The sequence below is a fragment of the Monodon monoceros genome, unplaced genomic scaffold (assembly GCF_005190385.1).
Source record: "Monodon monoceros isolate NGI ecotype Baffin Bay Population unplaced genomic scaffold, NGI_Narwhal_1 Super_Scaffold_6, whole genome shotgun sequence".
NCBI classification, from domain to species: Eukaryota; Metazoa; Chordata; class Mammalia; order Artiodactyla; family Monodontidae; genus Monodon; species Monodon monoceros.
Window position 1 is genome coordinate 26523478 of NW_021703783.1, and position 19882 is coordinate 26543359.

Here is a 19882-nt window from a genome sequence, read left to right on the forward strand (position 1 = left end):
GGTCATGAGCACAATGCTAAGAAGTAGAGGCTGAATGTTTTAAAACATTGAGGAGCAGTTCTAGGTTACTTTTAAAGAGCGTTCAGAATGATTTTAGATTTTAGGTACATTGTTTAGTAGCCACGTGGACTTGGAAAATAGGAGGAGATATTGCTTATAGAGACCAGTCGACTACAATAATCAGTATAAAAGATGCACAAACTATGACAGCAGTAGTAGCATTAAAGAGAACTGGTTAAACTAAAGAGCATTTCAGAAGTAAAATGCACAAGATTTGTTGTCCAATGGATGTCGGATGTGAGGGAAGAGAGGAAGTCCAACATTACTCAGGTTTCTATTTTCATTTGGTAGATGGTAATAATTATTAAGAAGGTTTATACAGAGGAGTAAGTTCAGAGACGAGGGAAGAGATGAATTTCATTGCTGAATATGTAGCATTTGGGCTCCTTTCAAATATCCAGAGTTGTTAAATTTGGGTTAGAAATTTGGGTCTGGAAAGTAGAAAATTTGGGTTAGAAATTTGGGTCTGGAAAGTAGAAAAAAAAATGAGGCTAGATAGATATTAATATTTATGAGCATGTATGGGAAATCTTAAGCTCAGCAAATCAGTTAATAAATAAAGCCAAACCCAAACAGCTACTTCAAGAATACTCTGAAGAGTCTTACTAAGACAAAATAAGTAATTCAATACGAGAGACATCTAATTCTTGTATCACCTTGTCATCTGGCTGGTAATCTGCAATGGTTCCTCTGACATAATGGACCAGTGAGTCAATCAGTCCATCACACCTTCTCATCACTTTCCTCCCTTCAGGGCCAGCTGAACTCATGTTTCTATCAGGAAAAACAAACAAACAAATAAACGATCAATCATAAGACAGGCAGTGTATCTAATAGGTTTTTGTTTCAAAGTTTCTTCCAAGGGTTCGGAAAACTGTCAAATTTGTCAAAGTATGACAGACTTGTCCTGGGGTCAATAAATCATCAACTGCCTATGGTCATCAAATCCAGACACAACTTGTAAATATATTCATAACACATTATTATGTCAATAAAAGTCTTCTGTCTACTTCATTCCAAGCACCAAGGTCAGAGCATTATTTATTTAATCTTTGCACCATTTTGGAGAGGGTATAAATATATGAGGAAAACATTTTGCAGTTAAAAGGAGAACAAATGGCACATTAGCCATAGCAATACACATGTCCAAGTCCCAACTTGTGCCATGCCTTAATTCTAAGTAACTTAAAGCTACTTAAATTCTCTGGGCTTCAGTTTCCTCATTCGTAAATACAGGGTGTTAGACTATATTATTTGGAGGTTTTGTGGGTTTCAGCATAAACTGTTATTGACAAATATTAAACCAAATGATCTAAAATGTGATAATTCTATAATTAAAATGGCAGAGTGATGTCACGAAAAATGCAGTTTTACACTGTGTAAGGCCTAAGTTAAAAGCATGACCTATAAACATCTTTGCAATTAGTCTGTTTTTTTAAAAATAAATTTATCTATTTATTTATTTTATTTTTGGCTGCACTGGGTCTTTGCTGTGGTGTGAGGGCTTCTCACTGAGGTGGCTTCTCTTGTAGTGGAGCATGGGCTTCAGTAGTTGCGGTGTGTGGGCCTAGCTGCTCCGCAGCATGTGGGATCTTCCTGGACCAGGGATTGAACCCGTGTCCCCTGCATTGGCAGGCAGATTCCTAACCATTGCACCACCAGGGAAGCCCTCTATTTCTAATTTGGCTAAGCCATGACACCTTTCTATAAACAGTGATTAAATCTACAAGTGCAAGTTGCTTCCTTATAGAGACTGAAGCTTATCAAACACAGCAAAGTAATACATTTAGGGATTATGTTTCAGATTCACATCATGTTTATATTCTGGTATTACTGTTACTATGTTCCTTTGCATTAAGTTCTTCTTGTCGGCATTAACTATTTAAAAAATCTTGTTTTCCAAAAATGTTAACAGCTCCATCAACAAGAATGGCAAAAGAACAATGCATTCAGGTTTTTAGAATTTTGAGAACCACTCTTATTCCCTTTTGTTAATTTCACTTGCTAAGAACTATTCCTATAAATTTTATCAGACCAGTTCCTTTCACTGGTAGGTAGAACATTCAAAGCATATTCTTTTTTTTTTTTTTTTTTTTTTTAGTTTGCTCCTTTTTAAAAATTTTATTTAGAATGCCTACTTGTTGAAGTTGGCATCATTTTACAGATTAGAAAAATTCAATTCTTCTGTCTCTGCAAACATTTATAATAGGTTAGGAATAACAGATTAGAAATGTAATACATTACAAAACAGTTGCCTATGACTATCTGTACATTTACTATGCACCTTAAGGAAAAGAATTCGACAGTGTGCTGTACTTACACTGCAGATAACATCCTTTTATCCTATTTTACAAAACTGACCAGTGGTAGTGTTTGAATTTATAAATGGCCATTAAACAGGATATTTAACTTAGATATATAGTTAGCGTGCTAAAAAGTGAAAATTTTCAACTGAAGTTCTGTGGCTCACAAAGCATACTGTTTTTGTGTATAATGTCTCAGCGTGATTCTGAACATCAAAAGAACTACAATTCTGAGAAATTTTGGGGTAGCATTTTCTTCTTCTTTAAAATAATATATTACACTAAGTGATTTAAAAAAGTTTCTGTTCCCAAATACTGTTTTCAATACATTTTGTCAAAGAACAAATGTGCCCAGCATTATATCAAGAACTGCAGGGAACAAGGGAGGAGTATCCAGCATTGCACCCTGCTCCCAGGGAGATCACATCTATAATACTTGACTGTTTCTAACCCATGAAAATGCAATTTCATAATCCAACCTAATAGTTGAGGAGATAAGACAAATACACCTAAAACTAAGGATATACTAATAATTTAGTGGTTGCTGAACTGACACAATGAGTTTGTGATTTTAACAAAATCCCTTCTGTGACTTTGGTTCTCATTTGAGGTTTCTAATGTAATTATTCCCGTCCTACTTTTCACTGTACCTGAAAGACTTTAACACTTAGTCCATTAAAAAAAAAGATAATGAATAGGCTCATAAGCTGTAAATAAAACCATTTTTTCTATAGTTTTTTTTTCAAGAAATGATTATTTGAACCAAGATCCTCTATCTACTCTCTGAGCCCTTTAAGGTCATGGGATCTTAAGAAGCTTGACAAAACTGAAAAAGCATCTTTTACGGTCTCCTTATTTTACACATGGAGAAACTGAGGACCAAAGAGTTTAAGTTACTTTTCCTGGTGAGATTAAATTACTGGTGAAGTCAGGATAGGAGAGCTGTTCTTTATTCTGTGCTAAGGGCGGCTCCAGAGTAGAGCAAACCTTACCTAACATTCATTCAGTCTGCCATTTGTTTAGCAAGTACCATATGTCCCCCAACTCCAAGACAGCGTTATCATATTTTAAAGCTCCCTTTGACCTTTTCAACATCTGGCTTTGAGAGATGGCAGTAGTTTTAAAATTGCTTTGACAAATCAAAAGGTCTCTCTCCCTAGCTAAGCCCACTACATACCTTGCAGATGGATGACTCAGCTTTGTTTAACTTCAAGTCTGTTTATTTTGGGTGAGAATGGTAATTCAATTTGGCAGTACTGCCAGTTCACACACACTAACTGTTGTCTTGTAGTCTGGTATTATCCAGACTCTACTGGCTTGAAATGGGACTTATCAGTGGTTCCTGACAGTTGATACCTTTGCTGACAGAAAGTGCATGGAACCCCACTGCTTCAGTATTTGCTCTTGCATATCAAAAATAGTTCCTACCTTACCCAACTACCCAGAAATATGAATGATAAGGGTGGATTATTTTATAGCAATACATCCATGAATAGAGGTCACTAGTCAGAAAGGAATTTGTTATTGTACCACTCTGAAAATAATCAGAAATTATTAGAAAATGATATATTCATCTTGAAGTATTTTTTAACAGCTAATACATAAGTTTTTTGGAATCAGAGAATTAACATGGCCAATCTTAGGCAGAATTGATCCTTTTACACTGTATCTCCTGAGTCCCGAGAAACATTTATCTATCACTGTTTCCTATATGCAGCCCAACAGAGGTTTAATCTGGAAAGCTATCTCAAAACTATACATGAAATATATCAAAACAATTATCTTGTTGAAAAGTAAAAAAGAAAGAGCATAAAAACCACAGTAGTTACTCAATAAAAGTTGATTATCAGAGTTACCAATGAACATATTGGAAATGTTTAATTCAGTGTCTATGGTTTGAATTTGATTAAATGAGTCTATTTCCCCTGGTATAATCTAGCAGAAGTCTGAGTAAATATGTGAGTACCTTTTAGGAAATTAGAACTGCACACTGTTGTATACTGAAATTTAAATACCAGGTCCTTGGGACTAGGGGTTGGGGCCTCAGGAGGAGGTGGGTAGAGAAGGATGTGAACTACTCTAAACATAAAAGCAGGACTGTTTCAGAGCTCTTCACCTTCACTGGCCCTGAGTGGGAGGATACCAGCACGAACTGTGGCTTGTGTTTGATATTAAGAAGAATTTTTCTGCTAATATGACTTATAAAGGGTGAGAAAAAATAGAATCTGAACCTCTGTATGTCTCTGAACAAAACTTCACATATTTAGGAGGCTTCAGGTGATTTATCTGAAAGCAAATCAGTGATTCCTGACTCTCTCCAGGACCATTTATCTCACACATTCCTGAGTGTCACAATGAAAAGGAGAAAAGAAAACCAAACACCCTGGACCTTGCTAGAATTAAAATAAAGAATGGTCTTTGTTAAGATTAAGGACAGTGTGACTAAATCTTAAATTTGTACGGCAAACCAAAGAGTGAAGTGTCAAATGATAAGAGCAACTGCAATTTAGTGTGTGTGCTAGACATTGTTATAGATACCTTGCAAATATTATGTTTTTACAAAATTCCTTAAATTAGGGTGTGCTAGAATCTCATTCAGAACCCTGACCTATGACTGTTGTTTAAAGTCAGAATTACCTGCTTCTAATGGGATTTTTAATGCCTCTTCGATAAAAAGTTATCTGTGTGGGGCTACGTGCAGGCATGTTGTCAAATACAGCTAGTCTGCCAGCACTGGAAGGAAGTTTGTTATAACACAGAATGTCCAAACTTGGGGTATGGACAACTGGCCTGGTGAAATGATGAGCTAATATGAAATGTTTAAAGTAAAAGGCTATAGTTAGTTACCAGGGCATGAGAATGGCAGGCAATAATAAGGCAGGAGTGAATCTTTTCAAGACATCTCACTAACAGGTAATTCTAAGATACAGAGATTTTTATTAAAAAATGGGGCTATTTCTACTGATAATAGGTGGTTTCCTACTAACATACAATTTACATGTGTATTAATGTGACCTGTCTTAAAGGTCTAACCAGCATACTGAGATAGTGAGCACCACAGTGGTTTTTAAAAAATTGTGGCTGTATCTTCATTTTCATCAATAATTATAGGCTTCCTAATACCATGTGTTATAAATTATATCCCAAGTGGTACCAGTCAATTAAGTGCTTGGTCCAAGTCCATTCAAAGACCCAATAGGTACTTGATAAGACATTGGCTGATAAGAAGGCATCCTTCTTCCTCTGGTTATTTGAGATTTAGGTCTGGGTTTTTGTTTAACTCTCAGCTGATACATATCAAACAGTTGGGCCTTGTCTGTGATTAACCTAGAGAAAACAGCAGAGGCAGTTTGTGGTTGCACAGAACAAAAGGGGAGCCTCATTTGAACTGGCAGAGGAACAAAAACTCTATGTCAAAAGAAAGGTTTGTCTGTTATTCTGAGTCAACATCAGATCCTGCAGGTATCCGCAAACATCAGCCAAAGTCAGCTGTTCATTCTGCAAAAGGAAGCAATGTTGGGAATAGAACAAAGCTGTACAACCTACACGTCTTGTTCCTTCCAGGACAAGGAACATCAACTTAATAAAGATGTGCTAGCATCTATTACACATCAAGAAACTAGAAGGTGTAGGAAGAGAAAATCTATCCTTAAAAATCCTTTAGTTCTGCTTTCCTACATTTTCAGGTCTTCCAAAAGTATGCTGAAGAGTCAGTTCAGAGCCCCCTGCGCGCGGCACATGGGGCGCCTGACAGCCGGGCCCCCTCCCGTTCCCCTGCCCCTCTCGTCCACGTCCCCCCGCTGCGCGGCCACCATGGCGTCCAGCGAGGAGGATGGCACCAACGGCGGCGCCTCGGAGGCCGGCGAGGAGAGGGAGGCCGGCGAAGAGAGGCAGGCCGCGGGCAAGAGGAGGCACCGGGGCTTGCTGGCCACCGCCTGGCTCACCTTCTACAACATCGCTATGACCGCGGGGTGGCTGGTACTAGCTATTGCCATGGTACGTTTTTATATGGAAAAAGGAACACACAAAGGTTTATATAAAAGTATTCAGAAGACACTTAAATTTTTCCAGACATCTGCCTTGTTTGAGGTAGTCCACTGTTTAATTGGAATTGTACCTACTTCTGTGCTTGTGGCTGGGGTCCAAGTGAGTTCAAGAATCTTTATGGTGTGGCTCGTTATTCACAGTGTAAAACCAATATAATTTTTTTTATCATCTTATATCCTGTTGGAGTTGCTGGTGAACTTCTTACAATATACGCTGCCTTACCATATGTGAAGAAAACAAGAATGTTCTCAATAAGACTTCCCAATAAATACAATGTCTCTTTTGACTACTATTATTTTCTTCTTATTACCATGGCCTCGTATATACCATTGTTTCCACAACTCTACTTTCATACGTTAACGTCAGAGAAGAAAGGTGCTTCACGGAGAGGTGATTGTCGAAAAGGATGATTAAATGATCCCTACAACAGGTGCTTTTTCCAGAATAACCAGGATTACTTGAGCCCAACTTTTAATAACAAGAATAAACAGCTTCATAAAAAAAAAAAAAAAAAAAGTCAGTTCAGCCAGAAATCATCTGGTTGGTCAGCAAGAGTCATTTCCCCTTGACTTAGCAGGCTGTTCAAGGTAGAATGTCAAATTCCATTTTAAATGAATTACAACAGCAAACTAATTTTAAAAATATGCCCAGGAGCCACTGGAACTTGAGTAGACATTCTTAACACCTAAAGGAGAAGTTTGGGATGCTAGACTAGGACAGATGAAGATGCTTAAGATCTAGAATAGTATTCTACTCAAGAATATGGTGCTCAGACAGGCTGTACCTCCAAGATAGCCATATGTTTTTTAAAATTTATTTTTTATTGCGGTAACATTGGTTTTTAATATTATACAATTTTCATGTGTACAGCCTGATATTTCTACTTCTGTATACACTACAGCGTGCTCACCACCAAGAATTGTTTTCATCCTTCACCATACAGTCGATCTCCTTTATCCATTTAACCCTCCCCTGCCCCCTTCCCCTCTCGTAAGCACTACTCTGTTCTTTGTATCTATGTGTTTATTTTTGCTAGGTTTGGTTTGTTTACTTATTTTGATTTTTTGACTGTTTTTTATAGGAGTGAAATCATTTTCTACATATGAGTGAAATCATACAGTATTTGTCTTTCTCCATCTGACTTATTTCACTTAGTGTAATACCCTCAAGGTCCATGACGGCATAAACTTTAACCACAGGATAGTAATAAAGTCATCAGTGGCTTTATCCAAATATATCAACTCACTTTTTTTTGATGAAGAATTTAAAAAAATTTAACAGTAGTTCTATGACAGTATTAATTTTTTTGGAAAATGACTTCGAGTTTCATAAGATACAGTTAATAAGACACTACCTTCAATTTAAGATACACACAGAATTTTTTTTTTTTTTTTTTTCCCCAGTACACGGGCCTCTCACTGTTGTGGCCCCTCCCGTTGCGGAGCACAGGCTCCGGACGCACAGGCTCAGCGGCTATGGCTCACGGGCCCAGGCGCTCCGCGGCATGTGGGATCCTCCCAGACCGGGGCACGAACTCGTGTCCCCTGCATCGGCAGGCGGAGTCTCAACCACTGCGCCACCAGGGAAGCCCCACACAGAATTTTTAAACATGAGGATGCTTTAAAAAAAATCTCTGACAAAAATACACACTTGGTTTCAGCCTAGCGCTGCAGATATTATCTGTTGCAGAGGGAGACAGGACCTTTGTGGAGAGAACTGCCAGATCACCCTTGACCAAGTGATCAAGCTTGACATCATGGATAATAGGCCAGAAGGATACCATGACACCCAACAGAAGTACACAGCATCACTCCCGACTTTTCTTACTAAAAAGTTTGACTTGAATCTAATCTTGAAGAAACAATTCAATAAACCCATACCGATACAGTCAAAAAAAAAAATCTCTGATAAAGACATTCTTGGGAATTTCATTTTCTGTTCAAGACTCATCTCATAAACTAACTGATGCAGAAAAACAAGCAAATACAGTCCTCTTGATATAATAAAAATTATTCTTCTGTTTCCTTCGCTGATTCTTCTTCCTCCATATTATCCCTATTCATGTGTTTTCTTTTAACAATTATCCCAGGGGGGCTGGACCCAAAGCAGACAAATGATATTTATGAACTGGTTGGTAAGAATGAAGAATTTCTTTGGCAAACTGAAATGTCATATAATTTCTGTGAAGTACAACTTTTAATCTGGGCCTACCTGCTAAGGACACGAATAAGATAGTGGAAAATTTACTCTGAAGAGTGGGGACCTTTGCAAGGGGGCTGCTTAACATTTCTAATAAGACAAATATTCTTTAAAACATTGGACTCAGGGAGACCAGACAGGGGTGACCAGGTAATCATGGCCATATTTGCTTCGTTTGTTTGATGTGTCTGCTTTAACAAGTTAATTATCGTTGAGAGATTTAAAAATGACCTAAAACCCCTGAGGCTTACTTTATAAAAGTTATTTTTAAAAATCACTTACACCTTTTAAAATTACTTAAAGAGAAACTTACACAATAATTTAACTCATTAGGGCTTCCCTGGTGGCGCAGTGGTTAAGAATCCGCCTGCCAATGCAGGGGACACCGGTTCGAGCCCTGGTCCAGGAAGATCCCACATGCTGCGGAGCAACTAAGCCCATGCTCCACAACTACTGAGCCTGTGCTCTAGAGCCCTCGAGCCACAACTACTGAGCCTGTGCGCCACAGCTACTGAAGCCCGCCTGCCTAGAGCCCATGCTTCGTAACAAGTGAAGCCACTGCAATGAGAAGCCTGCACACCACAACGAAGAGTAGACCCCACTCACTGCAACTAGAGAAAGCCCGCGCACAGCAACAAAGACCCAATGCAGCCAAAAATAAATTAAAAAAAAATAATAATTTAACTCATTAAGCCACGTTTGTTTGTATATCTAAAATATTCAATGTATAAAATGTGATTATGACCAACAGAGTAATATGACTAGAAATACTGCCAATTCCATTATTTATGGACTTTATATTGGTTATGTTTATACATCAAATGTTAAGAGTTTCAATAATTAACCAAATAACAGGATGAAGTTGATAATTCAACTTTTTATTTCTGGAAAAGTCATTCTCCAGACTGAACTATCTGGATACTTCTATCAGGTTTCTGTGTTGTTTACACTGTCTCAGCTAACATTCTTCTAGTTTATGTTAAACTATTTTCTAGAAGTAAATAACCACTATTTAGATTATGGTTTTAAAAAATATATACACTACCAAATGTAAAATAGATAGCTAGTGGGAAGTAGCCGCATAGCACAGGGAGATCAGCTAGGTGGTTTTTGACCTAGCTAGGAAGGGTGGGAGGGAGGGAGATGCAAGAGGGAAGAGATATGGGAACATATGTATAACTGATTCACTTTGTTATAAAGCAGAAACTAACACACCATTGTAAAGCAATTATACTCCAATAAACATGTTAAAAAAAAAATAAGTTCTGGCCTGCTTTTAAATCTATAGTCTTACAAAAAAGGAAAATACTTATTTGATAATAAGGGAAATTAGACTCTCATTTAATTATCTAATTCTTAATTCTTTAAATAACTAAATAGGATTATGCACAGATATAGACCAGATAAATCCTTTCCTGTTAGGAGTATTCAGAATAAGGGATAACTGAGCAAAGGTAAATAGAATGAAAAGCATAATTAAGGAAATTCAGATTCAGCAAAGTTCTGAAGTTTGATATCCAGATATACATAAAAAATTAAATTCAGGAACACAATGACATGTTTTATTGTGCAGGAGTAGATAGATATAATTGAATATATTAAAAATTTACATAGAGATATTATTTTTCCAGAAAGTAGTTGGTATTGATATTACCAAAAATCTTGCCCTTAACCCAGAGGCTCAACAGGATTAAGGCTGATAATTATAGCTTTTCTTTCTAAATGTAGTTTGCTTCCTCTGACCACTCCCCACCTTAGCTAGATTTATCATAAGTGACAATGGAAGTTTCTTTTAAGACATCATAAATTTTAGCACAAATAACTATATTACACATTCATTAAAATACATTTACTATACTATGACACATATAGGAAAGAGTGAAGTTTAAGTCACTTGCAGGAGAAATGCATTACCGATTGCTTTTCCTCTTCAACTGGCATAAAATATAATTAAGAAAAAGGAGTATATTTCATAATGCTTTATAGTAATGTTTTGTCATTTTGTCCTATTATCCTAAACAAAATGGCAAATTCTGGGGTGGTCTTTACAATGCAGAAACAGTTGTGTGTTTTTTAACTTTTAATTTATATTGGAGCATAGTTGATTAACACCGTTGTGTTAGTTTCAGGTGTACAGCAAAGTGATTCAGTTATACATATACATGTATCTAGTCTTTTTCAAATTCTTTTTCCATTTAGGTTATTACAGAATATTGAGGAGAATTCCCTGTGCTATACAGTAGGTCCTTGTTGGTTATCTACCTTAAATATAGCAGTTTCAATCCCAAACTCCCAATTTATCCCTCCCCTCCACCCTTTCTCCCATAACCATAAATTGGTTCTCTAAGTCTGTGAGTCTGAGAAACAGTTGTTAATCAGATTGTGGCGATAACATTAAGGCAGCAAGTTTATAAGGCTTTCTCATAAGCAAATGGTTAACAAACAATAGGAGTTTAGGAAAACAACTTTTCAGAGTTTTGTGAATTCATATTTTTAATGACTATATTGAAAAAGGATAGAGATGAACTAGTGATAGCATGATGAGCTAAAGACTGAGAGGGACATTCAAACAGCTACTCTTCCTTTACCAGCTCCTTAAATGTGACTCTCCAGTCAACATTTTTTCCCAATCCCTAGGCAACATCAGTTAAGCAACTCAATGCCTGCATTAACAGTCTTTTCAAACCTCTTCTACACTTCTTATCAAATGGACTCTGATAATCTCTTCTGGTGCCTTTCCCCCACTAAAACTGGAGTTCCTCCAGGGCAAAGATAGGTCCCATTCCCCTTTGAAATTTCAGAAATTTAAACAGTGCTTTGGATACGGCAGGCACTCAAGTACTGGAAAGGATTGGATAAGAGCAAGAGGGAAGACAGACCAAGTGGTAAAATCCCAAGAAGGCTGGATTAGTTGCTTTTCTCAAGTTTCTGATAACTGCTTCTATTATTGTGGAAGGGTCACTAGTACTTAATTTCTTCAGCTGAAGAATGAGACTGCTAACAGAGGCTTTCTCAGAAGAGTCTGTGTTTGGCCTGAAGTGTTTTCCAGAACTCTGAATGTCACTGCTCCTGGGGTAGGCATTTTTTCCATTCTCTAGTCTGATAGCAGCCCATAGTCTCACACCTGTCCACTTAAGTGCCTGTCTGACCCCTGGAGGCATTTTAATTTCTGACCTCTAAATTGTTTCCACCTCTTCCCTTTTAAGAGAACAAAGAAGACTGAGGTAAGAAAGGAAAGAAGGAAAGAAGGTAAGAGAAGGAAAGAAATAGTGACAACCAAATGGAAGAATGGAGAAATAATAGTAAATCTTTGGTAGGAATTTTGAACATACACCCTGATAATGACCATTGGTTTTATTTATGTCACATCCAAAGGTGTCCCAAAAGTGTGGCAATCAGTGAGGTGGAACATAGAGAATTGACAGCCATGTCACACCAATTCCCAATGAGTTACCCATACTAAATTGACAAACAGGGGCTCGCAATAAGTATGTGTAGGAAGGGTGTACAATCAAAGAAGGCAGCTAATGCTCTTTGGTAATTTACAATTCTATGGTTGTCACATAAGTCTTTTGCAGTTTGAAATGTTTGGAAGAGTATCCTACTAATCAAAATAAATTATTAAATATTTTAACTGTTATACTTCTTGTCCTAAGTAAATAAAAATAATTTTGAAAAAAAGAACGGGGCATTTTAGTAGGTTTTCTCCACTCAAAAAAAAACGTGGGGTGGATAATGCTTCATAATGCCTTCCAAGAAGACAAAGGAAATATTTCTTCTTTGAAAAGAGATATGTAAGGAGAAATATGCCTTTACCCTAATTATCCACATCTTGATGTTAATCAACTAATGGAAATTCAGTGCCAGTGGTATGCACTTGCATAGAACTCCTAAAAAAAGACAACACTGAAATGCAGACACAATGCCCATAATGAGACCTGAACGTGACTGTACACTGGCCTGTACACTGGCCAACCTGACCCTGTGAGGTTGCGAGACTGTGAAGGGCAGAGGCTTAATCCACAGCAGAGCAGTCTGTAGACATGTGACTAATATCAATGTATCCAGCACACTGATGAAGAGCTTGGCCCTGGAGACAGCCTTCCTGGATTAGAATTCCAGCTTTGTCTCTTACTAGCTGAATGATGTTGGGAAAATCTCTTAACCTCTGCTCTCTGAGCTCCAGTTTCCTTATCTATAAAATGGGAAGGCCTACTTTACAAGGGTTGCCCTGAGAATAAACTGAGGAAATCCTCATAAAGCATTCTGAACAGTTTTTACAACGTAAATATTAGCTATTATTATTATAAATTACATATACAGGTGAAATAAGAATAGATATTTTAGTAAGCAAATACTATGATACTCAATTTCCCAAATATTTTGCAATATTCTGCTCCTGAAAGTAGTTCAAATCAGTGGTTTGGACTGACTTTGCAAACACTGTTTAAAATGGTGTCATTATGATGGGAGTGGATTCAGGCAATAACATATCTGAAAAATGTGTGCCAACAAGGGCACTGCTTCACCCAAACCAAGCAAGTCTGTTATTCCTTGTTCATAAAAGGAGACTACAGGAAAAGATGTGCAACCAACATCTTTATTTTTAGATTTCCACCTTCCCAATACACCTTTCATGTGGATAATTTTTCTTCTTCATGCAGAACTTATATTTCTATCCTCCTCACACTACTAACTTTGCTTACAGAAGAAAAATATTAACTCCTTAACATGATTTATAAGGCCCCCTCAGTCTGGCTTTAGCTAATGTTTCCAACTTCTGTTTGATTACTTTCCATCACAAATTTGATACCTTGCCAGACATGATTATCCACCTAATTCCTAATGGATTTTCATTTGCTCATTCGTTCATTACTCATTTCACTCAAATACTTTATACTTGCTTACTATATGTCAGAAACATTGCTATGTGCTAGGAATTAGAGATTAGAAAAACTCTTAGAGTTCACAATCTAATAAAAAAGGTATGTAAACAACTTCCCATAAAAATAGTAATGTAATACAAAGTCTGTACAGAGGTGACTTACCTGTAAAAAGTCCTGTTTGAATTCTTATAAACAAGTAATGGCTTTTGCCTGAGGCAGGAAAATGTTTTACAGAAAAGGTGAACTTTATCTTTGCTATTATATGATTAGGAGATTAAGTAATCAGTAGGCAGATAATAGAAAATGTTTACCAGGCAGTAAAATTGAATAAAGCCTTGGCTATATGAAATTACCTATAATATCTAAGGAAAGCAAGTACTTTGTAGCTTGCTTGTACTTTGGGATATGTTTGCAGGAAAATGGGAGTAAGATTGTAAAGAAGGTTGTGGATAGACTGAGGTTGCATATGCTGTAATTGAGGAAGGTGTCTTCTATTTTTGTTTTGTTTGTCCACCAAGTGTTCCCCTCCCTCTTGCTACTTTAACAGACCTTGTTGCCATTGTTGCCACGAAGCAAGTATCTGATCCAGGTCTGGTCAATCTAGGGGAACAGAGGCTCAAACGATACACAGCTTTCAGAAGCAGAGTCAGGGTTAAACCTTCCAGGAGATTGACATTTAAAGAAAGAAGTGCACTTTTTCTGCTGGGTGGCTAAGCAAGGGCTGCCTGTGATTTAGGGATCTGCTACGTGGAGAAGGCTTGTTTGCATTTTTAGAGAATGAGCCCAGTAGTCTTCAAAGAAGATGAGTAAGCAGAGATAAGATATACAGGCATACTTCGTTTTATTGTGCTTTGCTTTATTGAGCTTCACAGACATTGCATTTTTTTTTTAACAAATTGAAGGTTTGTGGCAACCCTGTGTTGTTAGATGATGGTTAGCATTTTTTGTAATAAAGCATTTTTAAATTAAGGTATGTATATTGATTTCTTTAAGACATAATGCCATTGCACACTTAATAGACTGTTGCATAATGTAAACATACTTAAATAAGCACTGGAAAACCGAAAAGATCGTGTGACCTGCTTCATTGCAATATTCACTTTATTGCGGTGGTTTAGAACTGAATCCATAATATCTCCGAGGTATGCCTGTAAATAGGAGACTGAGTTCTAGAGATGCTGAATTTACGTCCCAGTCCTTGAGGCCATGGTTCCTGATGCACTTCTTTCACTTCCACAAGTGCCCGTCAACATCTCAGCCACATGAGCCACTTGATTTAAGGAACTTTGAATTGTGTATCTGCCATTTTCAATTGAAAGAGTCCTGAGTCTGTCAGGCTAAGAACTCTGTCGCACATGGTAAGGCAATGGGAGCGACAGAAAAATTTTAAGATGCAAAATGTTTTTAAATGAATCAAAATGTTTTAATGAATCAAAAATACATTAAAAAGTGGTTCCAAGTGGGTGGAGTACTAGGAGGATGTGGAATTCGCGTCTCCACACAACTAGGGCACTTACCAGGCACTGGTGGGGGACCATGGACAGCTAAGGGTACAGGAGGAACTCCCAGCGATTGGTTGTTAATTATAGTTTTATTTTTCCTAATATATTTTTTAATCTTTCTAATTTTATTTTGTTTTTTATTCTTTGATATTGTACTGCTCCTTTTTTTCTTTCTTTCTCTTTTTTTTTTTTTTTTTTAACCACACCACAAAGCTTGTGGGATCTTGGTTTCCAGGCCAGAGGTTGGGTCTGAGCTCATGTGGTGGGAGCTCCGAATCCAAACTGCTGGACTAACAGAGAACCTCAGACCCCAGGGAATATCAATTGGAGTGAGGCCTCCTGGAGGTCCTCATCTCAGCACCAAGACCCAGCTCTATCCAACTGCCGGCAAACTCCAGTGCTGGATGGCTGAGGCCAAACAACCAGTAAGACAGGAACACAGAACCACCCATCAAAAAAAAAAAGAAATGACAAAAAAAATATCTTACAGATGAAGGAGCAAGGTAAAAACCTACAAGACCAAAAAAATGAAGACGAAATAGGCAACCTACCTGAAAAAGAATTCAGAGTAATGATAGCAAACATGAACCAAAATCTCGGAAACAGAATGGAGAAAAAACAAAAAACATTTAACAAGTACCTAGAAGAACTAAAGAGCAAACAAACAGTGATGAACAACACAATTACTGAATTAAAAAGACTCTAGAAGGCATTAATAGCAGAATAACTGAGGCAGAAGAACAGATAGGTGAGCTGGAAGATAAAATGGTGGAAATACTGCCAGGGAGCAGAATAAAGAAAAAAGAATGAAAAGAATTGAGGACAGTCTCAGAGACCTCTGGGACAATATTAACCATACCAACATTCAGGTTATAGGGGTCCCAGAAGAAGAAGAGAAAAAGAAAGGGTATGAGAAAATATTTGAAGAGATTATAGTCAAAAACTTCCCTAACATGGGAAAGGAAATAGTCAATCAGGTCCAGGAAGCACAGAGAGCACCATACAGGATAAACCCAAAGAGAAACATGCCGAGACACATATTAACCAAGCTATCAAAAATTAAATACAAAGAAAAAATATTAAAAGCACAAGGGAAGAACAAAAAATAACATACAAGGGAATCCCCATAAGGTTAACAGCTGCTTTCAGCAGAAACTCTGCAAGCCAGAAGGGAGTGGCAGGACATATTTAAAATGATGAAAGGGAAAAACCTACAACCAAGAGTACTCTACCCAGCAAGGATCTCATTCATATTTGAGAGAGAAATCCAAAGCTTTACAGACAAGTAATAGCTAAGAGAATTCAGCACCACCAAACCAGCTTTACAACAAATGCTAAAGGAACTTCTCTAGGCAGGAAACACAAGAGAAGGAAAAGACCTACAACAACAAACCCAAAACAATTAAGAAAATGGGAGTAGGAACATACATATCGATAATTACCTTAAATGTAAATAGAGTAAATACTCCAACCAAAAGACACAGACTGGCTGAATGGATACAAAAACAAGACCGATATATATGCTATCTACAAGAGACCCACTTCAAACCTAGGGACACATACAGACTGAAAGTGAGGGGATGGAAAAAGATATTCCATGCAAATGGAAATCAAAAGAAAGCTGGACTAGCAATTCTCATATCAGACAAAGTAGACAATAAAATAAAGACTATTACAAGAGACAAAGGACACTAGATAATGATCAAGGGATCAGTCAAGAAGAAGATATAACAATTGTAAATATTTATGCACCCAACATAGGAGCACTTCAGTACATAAGGAAAATGCTAACAGCAATAAAAGGGGAAATCCACAGTAACACAAAAATAGTAGAGGACTTTAACACCCCACTTTCACCAATGGACAGATCATCCAAAATGAAAATAAATGAGGAAACACACGCTTTAAATGACACATTAAACAAAATGGACTTAATTGACATTTATAGGACATTCCATCCAAAAACAAGAGAATACACTTTCTTCTCAAGTGCTCATGGAACATCCTCCAGGATAGATCATATCTTGGGTCACAAATCAAGTCTTGGTTAATTTAAGAAAATTGAAATCGTTATCAAGTATCTTTTTCAACCACAATGCTATGAGACTAGATATCAATTACAGGAAAAAAACTGTAAAAAATACAAACACATGGAGGCTAAGCAATATATTATTAAATAAACAAGAGATCACTGAAGAAATCTAAGAGGAAATCAAAAAATACCTAGAAACAAGTGACAGTGAAAACACGATGACCCCAAACCTATGGGATGCAGCAAAAGCAGTTCTAAGAGGGAAACTTATAGCAATACAATCCTACCTTAAGAAACAAGAAACATCTCAAATAAACAACCTAACCTTACACCTAAAGCAATTAGAGAAAGAAGAACAAAAAATCCCCAAAGTTAGCAGAAGGAAAGAAATCATAAAGATCAGATCAGAAATAAATGAAAAAGAAATGAAGGAAACATAGCAAAGACCAATAAAACTAAAAGCTAGTTCTTTGAGAAAATAAACAAAATTGATAAACTACTAGCCAGACTCATCAAGAAAAAAAGAGAAGACTCAAATCAACAGAATTAGAAATAAAAAAGGAGAAGTAACAACTGACACTGCAGAAATACAAAGGATCATGTGAGATTTCTACAAGCAACTATATGCCAATAAAATGGACAACCTAGAAGAAATGGATAAATTCTTAGAAAAGCACAACCTTCCAAGACTGAACCAGGAAGAAATAGAAAATATAAACAGACCAATCACAAGCACTGAAATTGAAACTGTGATTAAAAATCTTCCAACAAACAAAGTCCAGGAGCAGATGGCTTCACAAGGGAATTCTATCAAACATCTACACAAGAGCTAACACCTATCCTTCTCAAACTCTTTCAAAATATAGAAGAGGGAGGAACACGCCCAAACTCATTTTACCAGGCCACCATCACCCTGATACCAAAACGAGACAAAGATGTCACAAAAAAAGAAAACTACAGGCCAATATATCTGACGAACACAGATGCAAAAATCCTCAACAAAATACTAGCAAACAGAATCCAACAGCACATTAAAAGGATCATACACCATGATCAAGTGGGGTTTATCCCAGGAATGCAAGGATTCTTCAGTATATGCAAATTAATCAATGTGATACACTGTATTAACAAACTGAGGAATAAAAACCATATGATCATCTCAATAGATGCAGAAAAAAGCTTTCAACAAAATTCAACATCTATTTATGATAAAAACCCTTCAGAAAGGGCCTAGCGGGAATTTACCTCAACATACTAAATGACAAACCCACAGTCAACATCATCCTCAATGGTGAAAACTGAAACCGTTTCCTCTAGGATCAGGAACAAGACAAGGTTGCCTACTCTCATCACTACTATTCAATACAGTTGTGGAAGTTTTAGCCACAGCAATCAGAGAAGAAACAGAAATAAAAGGAATCCAAATTGGAAAAGATGAAGTAAAGCTGTCACTGTTTTCAGATGACATACTATACATAGAGAATCCTAAAGATGCTACCAGAAAACTACTAGAGCTAATCAATGAATTTGGTAGAGTAGCAGGATACAAAATTAATGCACAGAAATCTCTTGCATTCCTATACACTAATGATGAAAAATCTGAAAGAGAAATTAAGGAAACACTCCCATTTACCACTGCAACAAAAAGAATAAAATATCTAGGAATAAACCTACCTAAGGAGACAAAAGACCTGTATGCAGAAAACTATAAGACACTGATAGAAGACATTAAAGATGATACAGACAGAGAGATATATCATGTTCTTTGATTGGAAGAAACAATATTGTGAAAATGACTATACTACCCAAAGCAATCTACAGATTCAATGCAATCCCTATCAAACTACCAATGGCATTTTTCACAGAACTAGAAATAAAGATTTCAGAATATGTATGGAAACACAAAAGACCTCAAATAGCCAAAGCAATCTTGAAGAAAAACGGAGCTGGAGGAATCAGGCTCCCAGACTTCAGACTATACTACAAAGCTACAGTAATTAAGACAGTATGGTACTGGCACAAAAACAGAAATATAGATCAATGGAACAGGATAGAAAGCCCAGAGATAAACCCACACACATATGGTCACTTTATCTTTGATAAAGGAGGCAAGAATATACCGTGGAGAAAAGATAGCCTCTTCAATAAGTGGTGCTGGGAAAACTGGACAGATACATTGAAAGAATGAAATTAGAACACTTCCTAACACCATACACTAAAATAAACTCAAAATGGATTAAAGACCTAAATGTAAGCCCAGACACTATCAAACTCTTAGAGGAAAACATAGGCAGAACACTCTATGACATAAATCACAGCAAGATCCTTTTTGATCCACCTCCTAGAGAAATGGAAATAAAAACCAAACTAAACAAATGGGACCTAATGAAACTTCAAAGCTTTTGCACAGCAAAGGAAACCACAAACAGGACCAAAAGACAACCCTCAGAATGGGAGAAAATATTTGGAAACAAAGCAACTGACAAAGGATTAATCTCCAAAGTATACAAGCAGCTCTGCAGCTCAATATCAAAAAAACAAACAACCTAATCCAAAAATGGGCAGAAGACCTAAATAGACATTTCTCCAAAGAAGATAAACAGATCGCCAACAAACACATGAAAAGATGCTCAACATCACTAATCATTAGAGAAATGCAAATCAAAACTACGATGTGGTATCACCTCACACTGGTCAGAATGGCCATGATCAGAAAATCTACAAACAATAAACACTGGAGAGGGTGTGGAGAAAAGGGAACCTTCTTGCACTGTTGGTGGGAATGTAAATTGATATAGCCACTACAGAGAACAGTATGGAGGTTCCTTAAAAAACTAAAAGTAGAACTACCAC

The 19882-nt window shown here is 37.0% G+C and overlaps 1 protein-coding gene and 1 pseudogene across 2 annotated transcripts in view; one reads left to right on the forward strand and one right to left on the reverse strand.

Annotated features, from left to right (window-relative positions):
• The window catches only part of PKP2 (plakophilin 2), an 85025-nt gene that overhangs the window by 15144 nt on the left and 49999 nt on the right, over window positions 1–19882 (reverse strand). For both annotated transcript variants that reach the window (XM_029205504.1, XM_029205506.1), the window contains exon 7: window positions 717–834. In XM_029205504.1, coding sequence (XP_029061337.1) covers window positions 717–834 — 118 coding nt within the window. The remainder of the gene's footprint in view (window positions 1–716; window positions 835–19882) is intronic.
• Window positions 6102–6824, forward strand: LOC114885394 (annotated as a pseudogene).